This window comes from Lipotes vexillifer, unplaced genomic scaffold (genome assembly GCF_000442215.2).
Source record: "Lipotes vexillifer unplaced genomic scaffold, Lipotes_vexillifer_v1.1 scaffold327, whole genome shotgun sequence".
Taxonomy (NCBI): domain Eukaryota; kingdom Metazoa; phylum Chordata; class Mammalia; order Artiodactyla; family Lipotidae; genus Lipotes; species Lipotes vexillifer.
This window is the reverse complement of record NW_006771143.1, coordinates 737,226-761,005: the sequence shown is the minus strand read 5'-3', so window position 1 is coordinate 761,005 and position 23,780 is coordinate 737,226. Positions and strand designations below refer to the sequence as shown.

Below are 23,780 nucleotides of genomic sequence, written 5' to 3'. Positions count from 1 at the left end.
GGAAAGAGAAGGAGGGTCTACAGTCACCTGGCTGCTTCCCTAAGACTCAATGTATTCCCTGAAACCGTAGCAATCAGGACAGCACTCCAACATTAACAATGAAACAACTCCCATCGAGGTCAACAACTCTTGTTTAAACAGTACAACTTTGACATTGACCCCCTGATACTTCGAGTCTTCCTACTTGCTTCTGGGACATCATTCTCTAATTTTCTATTTTCCTGGTGATTCTGTCATGGCCTCTGCAACAGGCTTTTCTTTCTTTGCTGTAAAATATCCCCACTCTTCAGGCTTCAATCCTCAGAACTCTTTCTCTCTCAGTTGATATTCTTGTCTTCTTCTCAATAATTCAGTTCAGATCTCCCCTGACAGCTCCAGACCCTTACATCTAACTGCTTATTGGGTATCTTCTTCCCCAGGATGTCTCATACTTCCTGAAGCTCAACATGCCCCAAACCAACCGTTCTCCACCATCATGATCTTTCTCTCCAGCAAATATGCTCTTCTTCCTATATTTTGTTGATAAATTCTACTCTCCAGCTCTCAAGTCAAAATCGTAAGAGTAATCTTAAATTCTCCCTTCACTTTTGGCTAACATCCTCCAATTGGTTATGAAGTCCTATTGATTCTTCCTCAATCTCTCTCTCCACTCCTCCATTTCCACTATAACTATCTTAGGTCATTTATTCATTCAAATATTTACTGAGCACCCAGTATGTGTCAGACACTATTCTGCATAACAAGAGCCTGAACAATACAGACTAAAAATCCCTTCCCTCTTGGAACTTGTGTTCTAGTGGGAGAGGTGAATAAAACAGATAAGTAAAATATGCAGTGTGTTTGTCAACCATAAGTGCTAAGGAAAGAAGGGAGGGAAGGAATGAGTGAAGGAGGGAGCAAAGAAGAGAGGGAGGGATAAAGAAGAGAAGGAAAAAAGGAAATATTGGAACAGAGAAGGTTAAAATTTATATAGATTGGCCAGGGAGGGTCTAGTGAGGATACAGCTGTCCTCATTTTTTTTTTTTTTTACCCAGAATATTGATCTTGCTGCCTTCATTGCAGACTCCCCTCTGGCCCATCTTCTATGCAGCTAAAAGAAAAATATTTCCCCAAACCGTAACCTTTATCATTCCCTTACTTGTAATGCTTCGTTGACTACTCGTGGCTTTCAGGATGTTTCTACTACCTAAATTTAGCGCATAAGGTCTGCAATGACCTAGTCCCCACCAACCTAACTAGTTTTTTAGTTTTCTGATTTTACAGTGGAACTGCACTCAACCACCTGCATCTTACTTCACAGTGAATGATTTTTTTTGTGCATCTCCATACCTTCCCATGTGTTTTTTTCCCCTTTTTTTCTACTTATAATACTTAATCCTAATAATTCTGCAAACATGCACAGTTTTTTTTAAGTGGCAGCTCCTTCATTGCTGAAATCCACCCAACCATTAGAAAGTACGTTTTACTTAGTTGGTAACTTCATCCATAAAATAGAAACACCATAATCTACTTTCCACACTTATTTGAAAAATAAAATGAGAAAAAGTACATCTAATAGAGTAGCTGGCACAGAATGGAAGCTAAATAGTTAGCAGCATTTACCACATAATGCACTTTACTTAACTATCTGTCTTTCCACTAGACCAGGCTTTCTCAACCTCAAAACTACTGACATTTCGGGCCAGATAATTCTTTGCTGCAGGAGGCTGTCCTCTGCACTGTAGAATGTTGAGTGGTACCCATGGCCTTTGTCTACCAGATACCAGTAGCACACCTCCACTTGTATTAACCAAAATGTCTCCAAACACTACTAAAGTGTTCCCTAATGGGCAAAATCACCCCTGGTAGAATGTCACTGCACTATGCCATAAGCAACTCAAGGGCAGAAACTAGTTATTACTCATTATTGTATCTCCAGGTATCTAGTACCAAAGTCAGCACATAGTAGGTGTTCAATAAATGCACATCAGTAAAAACCACAATCCTGCCATCTAGCACCATAGATTAATTTTACCTATTTTCGAAAAGTTTGTAAATGTATATATTATTTTATAGCCTCTTTCACCCAATGTTATATTGTGAGATTTATTTATGACACTTCATGTTGCAGTAGTTCATCTCTACTTCTATATATACTTTTTAAAATACTCTATTGTTTGGACATTTGAGTTGTTTCCAATTTGTAGCTAGTATGATTAGTGTCATCATGAATAATCTTTTATATGGTTTTGGTTACAAGTCAGGATAGCAGTTTTGTTGAAGAAGGAGAAAGGGGAGTGATTGGGAAGGACGTAATGAGGGTTCTTGGGGTACTGTTAACATTTCTTCTTGAGTGGTGGTAACATACGTGTGTCCATTTGTGATAATTCATTGAACGCTCCATTTATGATCTGTGAACATATTCTGTGTTATCCTTCACTTGAAGGTTTTTATTTATGTTACTAAGAAAATAGTTGTGCAATTAGAGGAAAAAAGAAGGCCAAGGATTCTGGTAAATATTCTGCAATGCCAATATTCATGAGAAAAATAAATGTTTACCTTCATTTGTATCAAAGAAAAGCATATTAAAACAAAAAAAGATGCATTTTATCCTTTTTGTCACTAATACCCAGTGTTGGTGAGATGCAAGGGAAAATGTCTGCTATTAGTAAAGACGTGAACGAGTACAACTTTCCCAGAAGGCCATTTGGCAATATATATCAAAAGTCTTTAAAATACATTTTATGCTTGTATCTCAATTATATCTCAGTAAAGTTGGAAAAATATGCTATGTTTAAAAGGTTATCTTATGAAAATAAATCAGAAAAAACGTGTAAAACTATACATGTGTGTAAAAGCAAAAGAATCTATATACAAGGAAATTCTTCATATAACTGCTTATAGTGGTGAAAACTAAAAGCAAATTTTCAACAGATAATTAGCTAGATTATTATGGTATATCCATTCAGTAGAAAACATACAGTCATAATTAATGACATGAAAAAATGTTCATAATTCATTAAATTAAAACAAGTTACAAAACAGAATGATGACTCATGTGTAAGGAAAGAAAGACATAAATATGCACAGAAACAAAATGTCAAGAATAGAAGCCAGAATATTACTCAGCCATAAAAAAGAACAAAATAATGCCATTTGCATGGATGGACCTAGAGATGGTCGTACTGAGTGAAGTAAGCCAGACAAATATCATATGATATCACTTATGTGTGGAATGTAAAAAAAAAAAAAAAAAAAAAGATACAAATGAAATTATGTACAAAACAGAAATAGACCCACAGACCTAGAAAACAAACTTATGGTTACCAAAGGGAAAAGGGTGGGAAGGAATAAATTATGAGTTCGGGATGAACATATACACGCTAATATATAAAGTAGATAACCAATAAGGACCTACTGTATAGCACAGGGAACTATGCTCAGTATTTTGTAATAACCTATAAGGGAAAAGAATCTGAAAAAATAGATAGGTATGTATAACTGAATCACTTTGCTGTACACCTGAAAGTAACACAACACTGTAAATCAACTCTACCCCAATAAAAATTTTAAAATTATCTAGAGAAAACTATAATTCCTAGCTAAATTTAAATGTTAATCTGAGCGATAAATATTATTGTATATATATATACAGGTGTGATTATAAAAAAAAATAGAAGCCAAAATGTTGACTTTTGTTATCTCTGAGTAGTATTTATTTTTGTTTTTGCTTTTTATTTTTTTAAAGTTCTATGTACTTTCCAAGCTTTCTGCAAGGAATATGTATAACAATTTTTAAAATTAAGCTTTTTCATGTAAATGAGTTTATCAATGAATGAGAAAGAAAATATGAGAGAAATCTCACCTAACAGTATCAGAGACAATGGCAACTCAGTGTTGTAGTATGTTTTTTTCCACACTATGCTGCAAATGATTATTGAATTGGTTTTTAATAAGCATGTTTGAATTTTATAAGATCCACACTGTATGGACCCAGAAGCCAACCTCAGCCAATATTTTATAGAGCAAGTCTTCCTTTGGAAGAAAGGTTTTTCTTTACAATGAAATCTTACGTTAGTGATTAGGAAATAGATGAGCAAGTTTTACTTAGAGGATTTTTTAAAGCTACTGTTGCTTGAAGTATAATCTTCTCTACTGTCTAGCATTCATCTTCTAAAACAAAAAGTCAATATGATTTCAAATTCTAAGTTTGTGACAGCTTTTCCAATTTAAATCTGTCTCATCCTCTGTATGGAATACAAATAACAATGCAATGTGTTTTCAAGCATCTATGAAAAAGAGCCAATATTACTAAGAATGAACCATAATCATCTGAAGTCATATACTGAGAATTAAGAAATTATTTTCCACTTTCACTTTGCTTCACAGGAGCCTTGTTAATAAGCACTTCCCGCTTGTACCAGATAAGTAATGATTTCTAGGTCAGTAAACTGCAACATCGATTGCATTCACTTACAATAAGTATAACCATAGCAAACCCATTTTCACGTGTAGATTCTCTTTCCAAGACTGATTTACAGTCATTGCTCTCCTCTCCATTTCTGAGAAAAGGGATCAACTTAACCAAAATGTTTGTGTTAAGCCCTGCCTTGGGGTATCTCTCTAAGGAAGACCCTGTTGATAAGATTATGAGGTATTGCTGAATGACCACCCATTCCAGTTTGCCCAGGACAGCCCTTCTTTACACCCAATGTCCCTGCATAGTTATTAACAGCAGCCACTTTCAATCCCCAATGTCCCAGGTAGAGTAATAAATTATATGGTCACCCTATTGTCCATACACAGTATGTAGAGTGCTAGGCATAGAACTTGGAATAAATGTCTGGAGCTATCTACACTCTTATCTTCCTTGTGCACTGATAATCTGGAATAAAAAACACACAGAATATTCATGGACTCAAATCCACCCCCCCCCATAGGTGGTCTAAAGCAATCTGAACGGGAATCCATTTCAAGATGGACACATCCCCCTATGAAGGTTCAAAAACTATGAGGATACACATTATTAGCTACCCCAAATCATACACCTTAAGGATAAGGTACATATTTGAAAAAATGGCTAATCTATTGATACTCTGGGGGAGCTGTACCCCTCTGGTTATTAATCCAAACAGTTCCATAAAATGGAAGTCCATACAAATCTCCTCTAAATCCATACGTTTCTATCTTGATAATGGCAAAACTATTCACCTAGTCACCTTAGCTAGAAACCTTAGTATCAAATTTGATTCTCTCTTTATTCTGTGAAATTAGTTACTTACTAAGTCTCGCTGACTCTATTTTAAAAGTCTCTGGAATTCATTACCCAAAAACCTTTCATCAGAACACAATTTCTCATCTGCAATTGTTACAATAGGCTTCTCCAATTCATCTCCTGCACTTCTGCAAGAATTATCTTAAATTAGGCAATCGCTTTAATTCACTGTCTGCTCAGAACCCTCAGATAACATCTAGACTTCTTAACATTGCACTCAAGACTTTTATCATTTGCACTCAAGCCTCCCTTTTCATCTTCGATTCCAACCACACCTCACACTAAGCAGCTACTACTCAATGGTTCTCCAGGGATGGTACCGCTCCCCTGGGAGGTGTCTGGAAATTTTTCGGGACATTTTTTTACTGTCACAGTGATTTGGGGGAATGAAGAAGATTTACCGATCAGGGACTAAGAATGTTAAATGTCCAGCAATGCAGGCCAAGTTGCCTTGCCAAGATGCCAATAGCATCCCCAAAGGAGACTTCTTGTTTCCCAAACACATTATTTTTACAAACGTGTCGCTTCTTCTTCCCAGATTCTATATAACCTTCCTCTAGTAGTTCTGCCTTCTTTCAAAATAACATTGTCCTTGGATGATAAAATTCAAACTCTCTTCTTGCCTAAAGACCTCAGCTGATTTAATAGTCATGCACACAGTGTGTTAATTGGGGATAATTAAATCACTCCCATAACATACCAGTTGCCTGCTGATCTAGTACTTAGTGTATTGAATTATGATCTGTCATTTCACTCCATGTTCCCCTTTTTTCTCCTTCTATCCCCTAAAATTTGAGCTCCTTAAAAAGGGGGATATTCCTTTGGTATCTTACTCATTTTTTAAACTCCAACTTTTACCATTTACTCAGCAGTTAAGAATAATTCTATAATGAGAAGTGACTTTTTGGACTAACAGGTAAAAAATTGTACTTGCATTCCTATGTATAGAATGCCATTCCCTAATAACCTTTTTGTGGTTGCTAAACTTAGAATACTTTGAAGTAAACTGAATATTTTAGTTATACCTTTTATCAGCAGTGGTGCTTTAAATTCATGTATTAAATTACAGATTAGACTAATTCAAGTATTACAAACTCAAGTATAAGGGAAAAAGAAGCTATAGACACTGTGGTAAGCTCAAGAGGATGTTCCCAATATAAAGGTATTTAAATCCCTTTATTTTTTGATAAGTGCTGAGTATGCCTTACAAAGATCTGCCTACCATGCTTGTGTTTGAGATACATGCTATGAAAATATACTTAGATAATCTTAAAAAAAAAAAGTGTGTGTATACAATATACTTCTATACAAGAGATAAAGTAAAAATGTTCTTATACCACCTCACTTATTTTTTTTAAGTTTAAGCTTAAACTATTTCTGTAGCATATTAAAATTGTACACTTTCTTAATCAAAATTTTCAACGTAACTCCCCCTAAGTTGCATAAACAATAAAACAGGGTGGACAAAAGTTGACTGCTCATGCACATCTGATTAAAATTGTACACTTTCTTAATCAAAATTTTCAACGTAACTCCCCCTAAGTTGCATAAACAATAAAACAGGGTGGACAAAAGTTGACTGCTCACTTGCACATCTGTTCATATCTGGGGCTCGGTGTCCATAGTACCCGGATGGGCAGGAATGCAGGCACTCTCCATACTGGCGCATGCCTTCTCTTCGAAGAAAGAAGAATAACTTCTGTTGACATCGGCTGCACCCATTGTCCTTTGAACAAGACAAGCATCCCTTGCAAATGGGATTTGATACATAACTAGCTGTAAAAGAAAAAAGACAAAATACATTTAAATATGAATATGATCAGACTTCTGGTCAATGCAACATGCTGAAAAGACAAGTGTCTCTTGTCCTTTTACTTTAATCACATAGAAATGCTAAACAAGATAACCTCTGCCACCCTCCAAAAAACAATGGTTAATACACAACCAAACTTAGAAACAAAGAGGAAACCCAGAGACAGAGTTGAGGCTGGAAGCTCAAACTGAATGGCTCATGGAGTTGCTAGAGCAGACAGAGGCAGACCTCAGGGCAGGGTCCTGAGTCCAGACCAAGAAATATGCATGTAGAATCACGTTGCTATAAACTTGAAACTAACACACTATCATAAATCAACTATACTTCAATATAAAAAAGAAAAGAAATATGCATGTAAAGAGCTGATGCTTGTCTCTATGGAGACTGGAGTCATAAAAGTTTGTGTGCCCATAGAACAAGCACTAGAAGCCCCCACTCCAGCTGGCCAGAGAAGAGGTTTCCAACCCTGGATTGGGGCATAGAGGACGTAAACACAGGAGAGAAAAATATAACCCATAAGAGAAAGCTACCCCAAATCTATGAGACATCCAAGTGTGGTATCCAAGTTTAAATCATCAGTGTAGTATGGGGTCCCTAAGTCAAGAGGTTAACATAAAAACCTTGCCCAGGGGCTTCCCTGGTGGCGCAGTGGTTGAGAGTCCGCCTGCCGATGCAGGGGACATGGGTTCATGCCCCAGTCCAGGAAGATCCCACATGCCGCGGAGTGGCTAGACCTGTGAGCCATGGCCACTGAGCCTGCGTGTCTGGAGCCTGTGCTCCGCAACGGGAGAGTCCACAACAGTGAGAGGCCCACGTACCACAAAAAAAAAAAAAAAAAAACCTTGCCCAGATCCAGCAAAATCCACAAAGAAAAAAGTATGAAACAACCCTACAGAAATTTTCTACAGTCCTGAGACTGGGACTAAAACCTGGGACTTTCAGGGAAAACCACCTTAACATCAAAATGAACAAATCACATGTGCAAGCAAACCTCAATGAGAAAGAGTCAGTCTGAGTAAGAGATTTCACACCTAAATAGAATCAGAAATAACAGAACCATCTGAAAATGACTTTAAAATGAGTATCCTTAGAGTATTTGAAGAGATGAAATGACTAGAAATCACATGGGAAGAAGCAGTATCATAAAATGGGCAAATTAGAAAAATTAAAATTCTAAAACTGAAAAGAATTCTAAGGCAAGCTGAATGGTAGACTGGGAGAGGGACTTAACTAGAAAACAGGCTTAAAGAACTGTGGCACAAAACAAGATATAAATATTAAAAAGGTAGGAAGCATGTAAGAAAAAACAGTATCTGAAATATATGAACCTTATGAAGTTCACTACAACTAGTGACAAAAATGGTAATTTAAAAGAAAACAAATTCTGTTTCTAGCCCTGGTATAAAATTCAGAAATGATACAATCTGAAATCCTAGTATAATTTCTAAAGTATGAAAAGTTCATGTAAGGTCATAAGCTTAACGCCACACTGACTTCATTTTATTGAGTTAACCCACAAAAGTAATAAGACAAGAAACCGAAAATTCATCAATTATTGAAACTTTCTGCTTTGAGACTACATCCTATTTACCCTACATATAATCTTTATTGCATATAAAATTAATACCAAGCCGACAGTATTCAGACTAGCAGCTATACAACAAAGTACATTGTATACCACACCAGTCCTTATTTATAATGATTTAACATCCAATATATTCACAACTACTTGCAGCAGATCTACATAGGTTTCAGTTCTACAACATGCTCTCCCCACTTCTCCTGGGCTCCCTGACTTGTTCTTGCAGCCTCTCTTCCAGAGAGATCCCCAAACAAGGGCTTAGTCTAACCTTTCAGAGAAGGGGCCAAAGAAGACCCAAGACACTCAGGACCAGAAATCATGGCCAAGATGACCCTTTGAATTGGGCATTAAGATCTACTTCTTCCCACTTATTCCAGGACTTTGTTCTATCAACTGTTCAAAACTGCTTTTATTTACACAGTGAATCTATGTTAGAGACTTTCTCTTGCTTGCAAAGCTACCTATGCTTCCCAACTAATTTCTTATTTACCACCTTATTTTCTTAAACCTGCAATTGTGGAGCAAAAAAGAATCAATTCAGATCAAAAATCACCTCCTCAGATAGAATTCCTAATAAAATTTTGGCAAACTTTCCAGATACCCCTTTATATATGTACGCATATACAGTATTTATAATATGTAATTGGTATTTATCATAACTGTGATCAGACTTTACATGAAGTATGATAACTTGCTCAATTTCAATCAAGTTGTATCTTCTCATATCAATGAATCAGACCAATATCACTCATATTTCTTGGAAGTGTCAGTTTTATCTGCAGCCTCAGCCTACCATCCCCACCCATGTAATTATCCCCAACACTACTTTTATGAAGACCACAACTGGTTTTCAGATCCTCAATTCAAGACCTCATGCTCAGTCTCTTGTCCTCCCAACTCCTGTAGTTGGGTCATTATTGAAAGTTTTCTCCCTCTTCTAGATTAATGATAATGTCTCCTTCTAAAGACTTAATTCCAACCCTCACTCTTGTAATTTCCACTAATCTTCTCATAAGTCAGGCCCTTATTACTTCTCACTTAGACAGTTATAGTGCCCCAACTCCCCACGTACCTCTCTCTACGTTCTCTTGTTGGCTCAGCTTTTCTGCTTTTATTTTCGTCATAGGATTTCTATTATCCCTTACTCTCATGAAATAATTATGACTTATAAAGCATTTTCACATAGCCAACTGGAAATAAGGTTAGACTATTTACAATTTCCCCAGCTGCCTCCTGAAGAGGTTTTGTTCTCCCACTTTGTTATTAGTGTCCTGAGCAGGTTGTAAGGAGTGAGTATGTAAGTTTCAAAAACTGGGATACAGACAAACTTTTGTGTAAGGAAGGGGTAAAAACTGAGAGTGGGGTGGCTAGGGTGCAGAACACGGGATGAAAAGGACAGAACTAGGAAGACTCAGCAGCTGTATGATGGATGAAATGGCTTTGGCAGAGGAAGTGGTGACTGGGGAGAACCCAACTCATTTTAATTTTCAGGGCTGCCTAAGAACATAACCCACCTTAAGCACAAAGACCCTGTGGCATGATATTTGGGGAAGCAATTTATGACTCTCTTGTGAAAGAAAAAGTCCTTATGTAGGAGCAACCAGGAGACTAAGGCAAGGGCGGGAGCTGCTCACTGGAGCTGCATCACAGGCAGCCCCACACTGCAGGGTCCTCTGCAGCACGTCTAAGAATAGTTCACTGGCTGCCTTCTGCTCTGCAGCTTAACTACAAATATGAAAAGGTACTATCAAGGTTGTCCAAATCCCAAACTTAGTTTCATAAGTAAAAGGAGAATTTGGAAGATTTACATACATAGCAAAATGGTTTAAGGAGAAGGTTCTCTGTAGCACAGTCATCACAAAGCAAAACTGAAGCTATACTTACGTTCAGTTCAAAAGTTAAACCAAGAGCTCTTTATCACTATAAATCACACTCTGTAGTAAGAAGTATGGAGAAAAGAGAATTACAGAGCTAAGAGAATCATCATAAATTAAAGGCTTTTTGTTTTGTTTTATGTATCAGATGTTTTGTTTTATGTATCAGAAGCCAACTTTCATCCTGACCACAAAGATTTCAGAGTCAACAAATTGTACTCTACATTTTTTAAAAGGTATTCTTAAAATCAATAAAGCATTGCTTTATTTACTTGAACCTTAACTGACAATGAAAATGAAATAGGGAATACTTACCTGAGTCCATATCTTAGATATCTTTATAACCCTACACAGGAGGAATTCTCTTAAAACAAAAGTGATGTGAGCCACACCCAACCTAAGTGCTCTCTCTTCCCTTCCCCCAATCTTCTTCAACCGTGCTCCTCAATACTGAAGGACAAAAACACATGTAATTTTGGCAATTTGAAGCTTTGTGCCCCAAACCTCAAATGGACTTTCTGGTTTAATTAACCGTCGTCCAATGTCAACTATCCTAGTCACCTCTAGGTTGTGCATCAACAGCTTAATTCAACAAGAACTATATGGTGATTGGGGGCTTCCCTGGTGGCGCAATGGTTGAGAGTCCGCCTGGCGATGCAGGAGACACGGGTTCGTGCCCCGGTCCGGGAAGATCCCACATGCCGCGGAGCAGCTGGGCCCGTGAGCCACGGCCGCTAAGCCTGTGCGTCCGGAGCCTGTGCTCCACAACGGGAGAGGCCACAGCAGTGAGAGGCCCGCGTACCGCAAAAAAAAAAAAAAAAAAAAAACTATATGGTGACTACACCAATCTCTGTATCTAAAGCCAGGCAAAAATAGACCTTTAAGCATGACTAGAGTAATTTATTTTGTCAGGATCTTAATAAGTCAAATGGCTCTGCCTATTTCTATGAGATTTAATTCAAGTGTGCAGGTGAATAAACAAATCTTAATTCCCAGCTTTGATGACCGTGTTTATTTGCTCTCCCCGTAAGCTTCAACTTTTCCAACCCTAAAGCCTGCTGACATCCAGAGCCTCATCACTCCAACCAAAACACTTTTCTAAATCTAGATCCACCCAAAATTCTAAAGACGAAATATATCACATAAAACATTAAAAATCTTTAAAAAGGTGCTAGACAGTGGTGTAAACACAAATCCACACATATCTCCCTGACAGGGAAAGGAATATATGGACATAGAAAACAAAAATCATGAGGCAGAAACCAGGTAACAATTATATCACTAAATATATAAGGAGAAAAAAAAAACAGTGTAAGTAAAACTCTTTACTCTTTTTTTTTTTTTTTTACGTGCAGGCTCAGCAGCCATGGCTCACGGGCCCAGCCGCTCCGCGGCATGTGGGATCTTCCCGGACCGGGGCACAAACCCGTGTCCCCTGCATCGGCAGGCGGACTCTCAACCACTGCGCCACCAGGGAAGCCCCAACTCTTTACTCTTGATTCTAATTATCTGATTTGTATTCCTCTTAAATTGCAAAGTAAGTTTGGTTTTTCATGAATCCTGATATTTTAAGTTTGATCCTTTGTTAAACCCATTTATTTACATTTTATCCCATAGAACATTTTATGTAGGTGTTGAATGCCCATCTGTTTCTAATATACTCCTAATACTTTTTAAAAGTGTTCCCCTGTTTCTGGAGTAGGCCCTGCCAAACAAGAAGAAATCTAAATTCCTGCTAGGTGAAGGCATCCATTCTTGACAAAGAGTACAGATTTCTAATCCTGAAAATAATGGGACTGAACAATGGGCTGTTGGCATCTTAGCCTCACTCCATATTTGCAGGTTAAATAATGTTACAAGTTCAACAGCTTTTTAAAAAATGAAAAACTACTATTAACTTCATTGATCAATTTTATCATAAAATTGCTAATATATTTATCTCTGCCCAATCCCAAATTCAAGATATATATTTAGAAACCAAAACCCTATCCCTGGCACCAATGACAGGGAACTTGCATGTCAGATTCTATACAAATCAAGTCAGGCATAGATCCTTCCACTACAGCTTGGCAACACTGGGATAAAAAAACGTGTAATCATGTATACTCCCAAGTTCAAACTCAACTAAGCAATCAAGGTCGTGAATTAAGGAGCCACACAAGATTTGAGCAAAATGAGAAATGCCTATCTTAGGATACTTTCCTTAGTTTTATATTAAATTGTAAGTATTTATAGAAAATAAAATAATCTGATCTTTGATGCAAAGACAACAAATTTTAACACTCTGGATGTTCACCATTATAATCACTATGCCTTAGAAAATAGATGTTAAAATTAACAATGTTAATAAAGCTTTGACAGAGATAAATTTCTAAATGTCCATTAAAGTTTTAGAGGAGGTAAAATAACATTAACTAACATGATTTAGTCTAGAAAAACTTTTGAGAATAAATGGAAAATGTGCCAAAAATTCCAAAATTTTATAACCTGTAGAATTAAACCATATTTTCTCAGAATCTCTTTATCTTTTATCATGAGTCCTTTAATAGATACCAATACTTTTAGGAAAAAGGCTTACAAAACTTTTAACTTCTCAAAGTACTAGCTTGGAGAAACCCATATTAATTGGCTGCCTGAAAATGTTATTAGTTGATAATTAATACCATTGTTTATCCACATAAAACATGTTAATTAGGAATGAAAGAATGGATATATCCTTTATCTTCAGAAGTATTCCTTAGGAAAATAGTATTTCTAAAGATTTATAAGCCTCCCAAAATATTGAAATCATCTCTAGAAATGAATATTCTTAATGACATCAGGATTAAAGGAATTTAATCAGATGATTTTGCTGCTCCTACCAAAGTGTGTGTCTCACTGTATAAAAACTCAAAGCTACTAGATTTTAAAATATGGAGGGAGAAAGTTAAGTAGAATTACAGGTTTATTTTAACACATGAAGTGCTAACATCTTCAGAAAAAATGAGAAGGACCACAATTGTAAGCTCCTGATTTCTCGCCAGTGCCAGCACTACCTGAGTCATAATCCTTATAGATTGGCACCTCAGAAGTACAGTTACAACCACGATTAACCATGGCTGTAGTGTGGTTAAATGGACGGGGTTTTTCTTTTTTTTTTTTTTTTTTTTTTTTTTTCAACACACAATGTCATGAATCTCTACAATTTTCATTGTAATTGGCGGGGGTTTTTTTTTTTTTTTTTTTTTTTTTTTTTTTACACATCACAGGAAGCAGAAAGTCTGGGTGAGGCATGTGTCATGCATGCTTCAAGTATAAATTAACTAAGACGTCTCAGGGAAGCCCAGAATACTCAATAAGGGCAGGTCAAGGAAAGATGATGAGCTAAGATACGGTTGCAAAATAAATGTGGATGGAGTCTTACATAAGTATGTTTGAGGGCACAACGAACCTATCCGGAACATGATAAAACACATTCCCCTTCTAATTTAACACATCATCATTAATATTCAAGAGAGTCTGCCAGAACTGGAGGAAACTGACAGAATGTACCAAAGCAGTCACTGCAATCATCAGAGGAAAAATTACTTTGGTTCAACACATTTTACCTTGAGACAAAGCAGTATCCCTTTAACATATTTCACCCAAAACGTGAGCAGCTGAAGCAGATGCAGGTCGCACATCTGGTGAGAGGAGCCAGAGATTTCCCAAAAGAGCTTCTGAATGCACATCCTACATTCAATGCAAGGTACTTAAGTGTTTTTGTTTTTTAATCAGAATCCATCAGGTCCTGATCCTCAGGGTTTAGCACCAGAGAGAGGAGCTCAAGGAAAGTTGAAATGAGCACTTTGACGTGCCAGTTCTACGTGCTGACCAACTAAACATGACGTAGAACACAAGAATCTGAATGAATCAAATGGGACCCAGAAACAGGTTTCCAAAAACAGTCATTAACACCCAACGTCAAGTAAAAAGACACAAGATAAAAGTAGCTATGTATAGACTCTAACAAAAAATTAAAATCATGAGCCCTCAAGTTAGCACATACAATTCCCCAAATGGTGAAGTGTTTCTCATAATCAACACTCACTGTCGAAGCCAAGCCCTGGAAGAATTATTCCTCTTCCCTCCACACCCCCGCTACAAACTCTGACCCAAAAATCTTAATGCATATTCCTATGCTAGATGTTAACGCTGACAGGTAACAGGGAAATATATACAATTAAGGGTCAGAACACCCACATCCCAGAACTAAACTATTAACATAAGCAAAATACCAGAACCATAAGCTCTTCAGCTTCTATAACTGCTAACACCAGTAACATTAATTAGTTGATGAGAAAAATATAAGACGGTTTGAGATTTGCTCATTTTCCCAAAGATATATGATGTTCTGAAACAAGGGAAGACTCATATTTTATGTTGCATAAAATAAGCCACCTGCTTGAATCCGTGACAGAGAAAAAGATTTACTCCATAAAACTGTTCTAATGCCAAAGGAAAAGTAAGCGTAAAGTTATAATGTATGGGATCCTCTAAGCTATGGCTAGAAACTGCTGTGTAGTATAGATTACTCATGCCAAGGGTTGGCTTGGACTTTCACAACATACTTAAAAGACCCTGTGGAAACGTTGACAGAATGTTGGTGCTAACGGTAACTCCAACACGAGCAGATCTAAATAGATACATTTATGAAGATTGTGAAACCACCACTTTCACATGGTCCCCTGTTTACACAAGGAGATAATCCAATTATTTAAACAGAAAAAAGCAAACTGCTCATAAACAGAGCCAGATTTTTCTTCCATAAAGTACTTAAATACTTCTTATACGAGCACTGCTTCAAAATAGTTTTGCATATACGTCCTAAGTACTGTAACTTAAGTGCACATAGCGTCTGACCTACCCAACTGCCTATAGGAAAAACTCCCCTTCCTGTCTATTCAAAGATTAATAGAATATAAACTAACTCCTGCTTATTTCACGATTTTAATTTTAAAACAATAAATGGAAAGCCAACTGGATGGCTTATTTGGTGTCATAAACACAGCCCTCAAGAACCACCCATGCCATAACTAACCAGATTAAAGACTCCATGTGTTTTAGATGTGGAAACTCCCATGGATTATACCACTGTGTTTTAAAATTGGGAATGAACACTGTTAGCTACACTGTTCTAGAGAAAGGTCTCTTCAAACAAAGATAATTAAAATTTTTTTTAAGTTGCCTTAATGAAAAACACACTAACAAACCCTTTGGGTTGACAAACATTATTATGTAACAATTATTCCGGAATACACTATAATGCAAAAAAAGGTGAAAGCTTTATTATACTCAGTGTAGGTCGCTGTGGGTAAAATATTACTTATGCTAATAAAAATCAGAATGATTCACTACTAAATCTTCAGACCTACACAGGATTTAGTTCTCAGTAATTGTTAAATCAATTGTCTGTATTTAATATTTATCAACAGTCCATTTTAACATGCTTTGTCAGTTTGCTAACTTCACAGCAATCAATACCTTAGACACAGTTTGCAATCTAGCTGCTTAACCATTCTTGCTCTAAGAAGTTATGTCTATTCAGAACAAGAAGAAATGAAAAAGAGAAAAGTCAAAATGGGGGTGGGGAAAGAAAGAAAATGAACTTGGGGAAACATTCTAAGTAATGTTTATTACTCATAATTTCTGTTTATCAAAAGTGAATAAACAGATCAGAGAGTTTAAGAAACCTTTCCAAAGTCATACAGTTTGCTAGTGACTAATTTAAATCCAGTTCTGACCTCTGATTTCAAAAGCCATGCTTTTAATTTCCTCATTAAGAGATATATGTACAGCACCTAGGGAAAAAAATGCATTGTACCATGATTAAAACTGTGAGAACTTTCTTTCAAATTAGGCTGTACCCTTGTAATTTGCTCACTGCCCCTGTGCTCTGTTTTTAGCTACAGCAAAATAATCAAAGTTCCTTTTGGTGATTAGCCACTAAGAGTACTATACTAACTCTTTCCTAACATAACTAGGACTATATTAAGTCTCATAAACCAACAAAATTAGGATGTCATCCACAAAAACACTTCCGAGTCAAACTGCTGATACAGCAAAAAGGATAATGGGGGAAACTGAGGTACAGGTTTCTTCTGGCAGAGGTTAAAGAGAAATCTTCAAAATTATAAATGGAAAGTCTTTAACTGTTTGGGCATATAGCAAAAAGCCAGCACTCTTTACTCCAATTGACAAGTTCAAAGAAAAAACATCACCCCCAAACCATGCAATTTCCTGCAAATGGGCCTCTCTCCTCACTGTCTTTGAAGACAAATCGTGTCCTGGACAAGGGGCCTTTGAAGTAACACAGCAAGCATACCTCTGTAATTAGAAAGGCCCGTTTTGCCATCCAAATGAGCAAAACTAGACTTTAAAGATGCGCTAAAGTGAAGAGGTTGGACTGACAGACTGACACAAAGAGTTTGAGAGCAGTTTGCCCCTGCTCACTAACCATAATTCTCCTTCACTCCCTCCAAGCCTCAGAAGCCAAAAGCAAACTCCATATGCACTACTGGAAAACTGTAAATAGTGTTTGGTCACTCTCAGAAAAGTGGCAAAACTGTATGTATGCATGTTTACAGACACAGATGTGTACATAGATACCTACACTTATGCATGTGTATATAAATGTATGCATATACTATTTTTCTGAACCATTTGAGTATAAGTTGTAGACATTACACTCTTTTACCTCTAAATGTCAGTGTTGAGTATGTATTTCCAAAAACAAGGACATTGTCTTATAATATCAGCCATATTGATATGATCCAATACTATTTTGTAACCCCCAGTTCATATTCAATTATCCTAATAATGTCCCTTATATCTACTATTTTCCTAGACTAGAATCCCATCCAAGATTATGCATTGCATTAAGTTGAACTATTTCTTCAGTCTCCTTTAATCTGCAACAGTTCCTCTTTCATGAGCTTGACATTTTGGAAGATCAGTTCTTTACAGAATATCCATTTGGCTGACTGATCTCACATTTTGGGGATTATGTATGAATTGAGGTTATGTCCTTTTCTCGTGCAGGTCAAGAGGCACTTGATGAATTTGGTTGCATTACTGGTGATATTAACTTTGATCCCTTGACTAAGGTGGTGTCGGTCAGGTTTCTATACTATAAAGTCACTATTTTTCCCTCTATAGGAAGTTTTTTTTTTTTTTTTTTTGAGGAGATATAGTGAAACTACATACATATCCTGTGCTTCAAACTTCCACACACTGGTTTTGGCATCCACCTGTGATCCTTTTGCCTACATCAACTATTCTTCTGATGGTTATCAAAGGTGATTTTATAACTCCATCATTCTCCATTTATTAAGGGGTGTTCTAGTGTTAGGAAGAGCTTTCCCTTCTCCTTCATTTGTTTCTCTGCTTGTTTGTTTACATCAGTAGGGAATCGCAGATGTTATTCAGTGTACTATCATCTGTTACTGTAATCTGTGCTCAACTTCTCCTAGATTTGTTCACTGAGAGCTCTTTAAGGTGCCGTGGATTTTAAGTTGCATTTTATGTGCATGCTACCAAGTGCTTAGGGGTAGAGAAGGAGGACATCAAATTTATCCTGGAAGAGCTAAGAAACAGGTGGTAAGATGAGCTGCCAGTTGGAGGGGGATATCCCAAGGGGAGGACTAGTACGGGCACAGGTGTCTACACAGGACTGGGGGATGCTGAACTCTCTGTCCTTGTATGTCTGATAAATCTTGGCCTATCTTATTGACACTCTATCTTTCAGACAATAGCAAAAGGAGCCACTCAATACTTAACTTGGATACAAGAAAGAATTTGCTGAGAATATGGACACTATGATGCTACCATGGGGTTTATAAGAGTCGAATATACAGAAACTGCGGCCCTAGAAGTAAAATCCAAGACTTCAACGATGGATTTTTTTTTTTAAGTTTGGAAGGATACAGGTTTGGCTTTGCAGCCAACATTTCTAAGTTAGAAGAGGAATTAAGAGGATCTTTTCAGGGCTTCCCTGGTGGCGCAGTGGTTGAGAGTCCGCCTGCCAATTGCAGGGCACATGGGTTCGTGTCCTGGTCTGGGAAGATCCCACATGCCGTGGAGCAGCTGGGCCCGTGAGCCATGGCCGCTGAGCCTGCGCGTCTGGAGCCTGTGCTCCACAACGGGAGAGGCCAAAACAGCGAGAGGCCCGCGTACCGAAAAAAAAAAAAAGGGTATTTTCAAAATAAGAATCTTCTTACATAATCCCAATGGGAAAAGAAATGAATGATATTCTATTAGAATTCAATAAGGTTTCATAGGAAGTCCTCTGATGAATTCAAACATTTTAAGCAACATATACAAAAGGATACATTCAGGAGAAAAATAGGTTAGTCACAAAGAAATGTGAGGAAGGCTAAATTTTCCTAAGCTTTATGGGGAACTTGTTTTTTTAGAGCAAAATTAACAAGATGAAATTGTTCCGTCCAATTATTAAGATATAACATAATAGTAGATGAAAGAGGTAGAAAAACTTATTTTCTGCTTTCATTTTGTATTTATTAAAAATAAAGACCTTCAAAGTGAAAAGGGAAAAAAAATCACAGCTTAAGGAAAAAAATATTGACTATAAGATAAGCAAGAAGACCCTAATGAATATATCTTTATTTTTTTAAATATTGAGAAATTGGGCTTCCCTGGTGGCGCAGTGGTTGGGAGTCTGCTTGCCGATGCAGGGGACGCGGGTTTGTGCCCCGGTCCGGGAGAACCCCACGTGCTGCGGAGCGGCTGGGCCCGTGAGCCATGGCCGCTGGGCCTGCGCGTCCGGAGCCTGTGCTCCGCAACGGGAGAGGCCACAGCGGTGAGAAACCCGCGTACCACAAAAAAAATAAAAAATAAAAAAAAAATAAAAAAAAAAAAAAAATTGAGAAATTGATTCCTGAAAAAAAAAATGGAGGGCTTTAAAGAAGGGAAATGAATCGATGTCTGATTTTTAATAAGTTGGGAAAACTGAATTTCAAAAACTCCAAATTTTAGAAGAGGCTTTAGGACACCAGGGTTGTAAGCACTTATAGTTTAAAATAATTATTATAAACACCTATCACGGTGTTTATGTCAATAAGAACAAGTCCTGTCAAAATTAACCTCATTATTTTTAAAAAATCACAATTTCCCTTGCTTTCTCTCCCTATCTATATATCAACATCTGTATCTATGTTTCTGTCTATATACACACAGATCTACAGATAGAAAGACATAGAAATAGCACACTCATATTTGGTAAACTACTTATAAGTAAGTCGCAGACACCACAATACTTTACATGAAATTCTTCTGCATGCACCTTCTGAGAATAAGGACATTTTCTCACATAATCACAATACCATTGTCAGATGTCAGAAAATTTATCATGGGTAAAATAATATTTTATGGTGTTTATGTTCATACTTCATCAGCCATCCCAAAAATGTCTTTCCATCTATCCAGACACCAATCAAGGACTGTGCATTGCATTTGGTTTGTTTCTTTAGTCCTTATAATTCAGAACACCTCCCCCATTATTTTTTGTCTTTCTTGACATTGAGACTTTTAGAGTCCAGGCCAGCTGTCTTGTAGAATGTCCTACAATCTGCATTTGAATGACTGTGCCCACACAATTAGATGCATCATTCTGCCATCATTAATACGATAATTTAATTCAGGCAGGAATCATCACCATCCTAACACCATTAGGTGAAAGCTTATTGGGAAAAAGTATCACCCAAGAGCTTACTTACTAATTCCAAAGGGAGAAGTGCCCTTTATGATGAAGAGATTTGGCAGAATCCACATTAACCAAGGGATCAAACTGAGTATCACCAAAAATGGGACGAACTGCCTCATGTGCTTCCTGATGTGATGAAATGAGAAGCACACGTCTGTCAAGAATTCTTGTCAATAGATACTTCTTCTAATTACTTTGTAATCACTAAGTCTCCAATTTCATTTTCAGGGATCCTGAACTTGGTATTGCAGAAACCTGTTTCTTCCTCTTTATTCTTTTCATTTTTACTCACAGTATTCTGAGAGCAACGTATTTCAAAAAGGATTGTAGCAAAAGAGGAAACTAAGGAGATGGTAGACAGAGATTATGAGGCATTTGGTGTCTTCTAACCATAAGAGCCAATCATTAGGCTCATACACACAGGCACACACCTACGCACAGACGTGTGCATGCAAGCCCATACACCCCAAGGGAATAGAGGAGGGGGGACATTAGCTACTCTCTGGGAAAATCATTCCATCACTGTGGTATAGAAGCATTTCTAGGGTCACCACACATGGCTATACTCTACACAGCTCTGGGGGACACTGCTCACATAGAGCAGTTCTGCCTCAAAAAAATATAAAGCAAAGGCCCCTACCTGATGACCATGAGCCCCTATGCACTCTGTAGAAGTACTTTGTTTTACTCACAACATATCTGTTCCTCTAAATTTTTAAATGGAAATTCAGATTTCTTGCTTTTTTCTTGAATAATCATATGGTATGGCCCACATTCCAGCTTGATAACTGTCAACTGAGCTGTATGGCAGTTGCCTGCATCAAACAGACATGCCCTGTCCACTTTAGCTCATCACTCTCCATGGTCTAACACATGACCAACTTCATGCACAGAGCAGCCACCTGGCCTCTGGGGATCACCTTCCACAAAGAAGACAAGACGCTCAAGTTCATGCTATTGTGAACAACATTTTCCTAACATTCAATTCACTTACTAACTGGGAGGTGTACATAATCTCACAAACCAGTGCAACTTTCTCTTTGTGAATTTATAATCATGAAATAGCAGCTTTTTCACTGTAACCTAGTAGAGAGCAGTCGGCATAAAGAGAAATAATGTTACTATTTAAGTAATATCAGTGAAAACCAAAACAAAATTATTATAAACATATTTAAAGTTACCCAAATTTCACACATATGTAATAAAAAATCACTTTGTAAAATGGTTTGCCTATTTCAAAATCTATGTTAATAAAGCAAAAGAATCTCCTGAAAGGCTGTGTGACAAAGTCAGACCAGCAAAAAAAATACTTACTAAACAAAGGAACAAACTGGAAAAAATTATAGCAACACACAAAAAAAGGGTAGATGTTTTTGTATATACTGAATACTTGCAGATCAACATGGAGAATGTGTCCTTTTAGAAGAGGAAGTAGGGAATATAAACAAACTATTAAAAGTTGATCAAAGAAACAGAAAAATGTACATGAAAATATGTTCAAACTCACTAGTGACAAAAAATACAAATTAAAATAAGCAGCCAACTTCATCACATATTAAAGTTTACGGGATTGATGATTAAAAACTATCAGTAAGCATTTAGAAAATGACAACCTCATATACTCCTGGTGGTAATGTAAATAAGTACAAGTCTTCTATAGGTTAGCAATATTATACTTTTCCTTTGACCCAGCAATGTCACTCTCAGGAATCCTATGGAAAGAAATGGACAAATACATAAAGACACACAATTCACATCACAGCATTTGTTTTAATGGTGAAAAGATAGTAAAGAGCCAAAGTGTCCATCAATAGAACACTGAATAATTTATCAGATCTAAAATATTGACTTTAAAGATCATTTATTATACATAGCAATGTTAGTTAACATGCAAAGAAGGCTCTTTCCATACAGAAAAATGTAAGAAGGCGGATTATAAAAATAATGTAAGACTCTATTTAAAAACACATGTGTATAATATTACACATATTATATTACACATATTATATTATTATCATACATGGCATGATATTCTGCAGTATGAACTGACTTTTTTCTTTTAAGTTCATTCTTAGTCCTTAGGTTTTTCTTTATTCAAATATACAAGTGGCATTCATTGGCTCAGGGAAGAGTTTCTCAAAGAAAGAAGTGCAAATGCTCAAATTTTAAGTTTCCAAATGCTATTTTAAGACTCTTAGAAGAGACAAAACCTTCCCATTCTTTGAATTTCATTGCGTTATGAGACACTGAGTTCTGAGTTTCAAAAACAGGAGACAAATTTCACAGAGGAAAAATGTTTCTGTCTTAAATAAGCGTGGAAGACTATCAGAGCCAGTTACCTGCTTAGATAGGATAAAGACCCCATGAATTGGGGATGTAGGAGGGAGGGAGAAGAGAACACTCAGTTTAGGTTGAGTGGGTCTCTACAAAGAGTCATATGCCCTAACCTTGGGGGAAATGGTTGCACGAAAGAATATTCATATCCTGTCCAGATAAATTAGGGAATCAGAACAGAAGATATATGTGAAACCTAAGAAAGGAGTGCCCAGGTGTGTGCCTCCAACCTGGACACTTAGAGCCTCAGGATGGAGACATGGGAGTGAGGCCTTTGGGGCAGAAAGGGCCTGAGAAGGCCTCTCAAGCCCAAAGCAGTCTAGGAAAACATCCAAAATAACCTCACACCTCAAGAAGAGCTCAGACACGGTGGAGAGAGACCACAGGCCAGGGACAGCCTCACAGTCAGGACAGAAGACGCGGACTTCGTGGACATGAATTCATGCCCTGACAGATGGTATGCAGAGCTAGACATGGAAGAGTCAAACCAACGCTAACTGCACACAGCCGTGGAGAGTGGCATCAGGATGACAGAGGCCCTCCACTGCTTCCTCTCCCCAGACAAACTTGATGCAAACCTGGCTGAGAAGCGGGTGGATGGAGAAAGAGGGAAGGCCAGAGCTCATCTGGTGATCAAAATGGAAAAACACTTAATTGACAGAGTATATTAATTCACCAGGATAAATTTCCCACTACTAAGAAGAACAAGGCCTCGAGATAGACAACTAAACTCAAGCTTAGAAAATAAGGTGACTTTGCTGTACTCCCGGGGTGTGTATCTTAGGAAATTTCTACCTTCTCCACATACACAGAGAAATATCTTACAAATATAGATGCAAAAGCGTTAACAATGGTTAATGAAAAGAGATAGAATGAGTCCATCTTTTTCTGTATACTGTTTAGCATTTCATAAAGTTTTGCAACGAACCCATATCACTTTAATAGAAAACAAAGCTATTTTGGAAATAAAAGGTAAATGACAATTATTCTGCCTTAAAATGTTTTAAAGAATTTAAAACAATCATTAGGTTTTTAAAATAATTTTGGTAGCAAAGGACAATTTCTCTCCATTTCTTAGTTTCTACTTTTAGTTATCCTGACTTTCACATATGGAATTGAGAAAGAAGACATTCGTAACTTATACGGTGATTCACCTGAAAGAAAAAAGTAGGCCGTGCCTTTGC

The 23,780-nt window shown here is 37.1% G+C and overlaps 1 protein-coding gene across 2 annotated transcripts in view; it reads right to left on the bottom strand.

Annotated features, from left to right (window-relative positions):
* RSPO2 (R-spondin 2) overlaps nucleotides 1-23,780 on the bottom strand; it is a 166,106-nt gene that overhangs the window by 83,490 nt on the left and 58,836 nt on the right. Inside the window, exon 2 of one of the 2 annotated variants that reach the window (XM_007446532.1) lies at nucleotides 6,842-7,030. The exons of the other annotated variant lie outside the window; for it this stretch is intronic. Within the exon in view, the coding sequence (XP_007446594.1) occupies nucleotides 6,842-7,030 (189 nt within the window). The remainder of the gene's footprint in view (nucleotides 1-6,841; nucleotides 7,031-23,780) is intronic. 2 annotated transcript variants of the gene reach the window in all.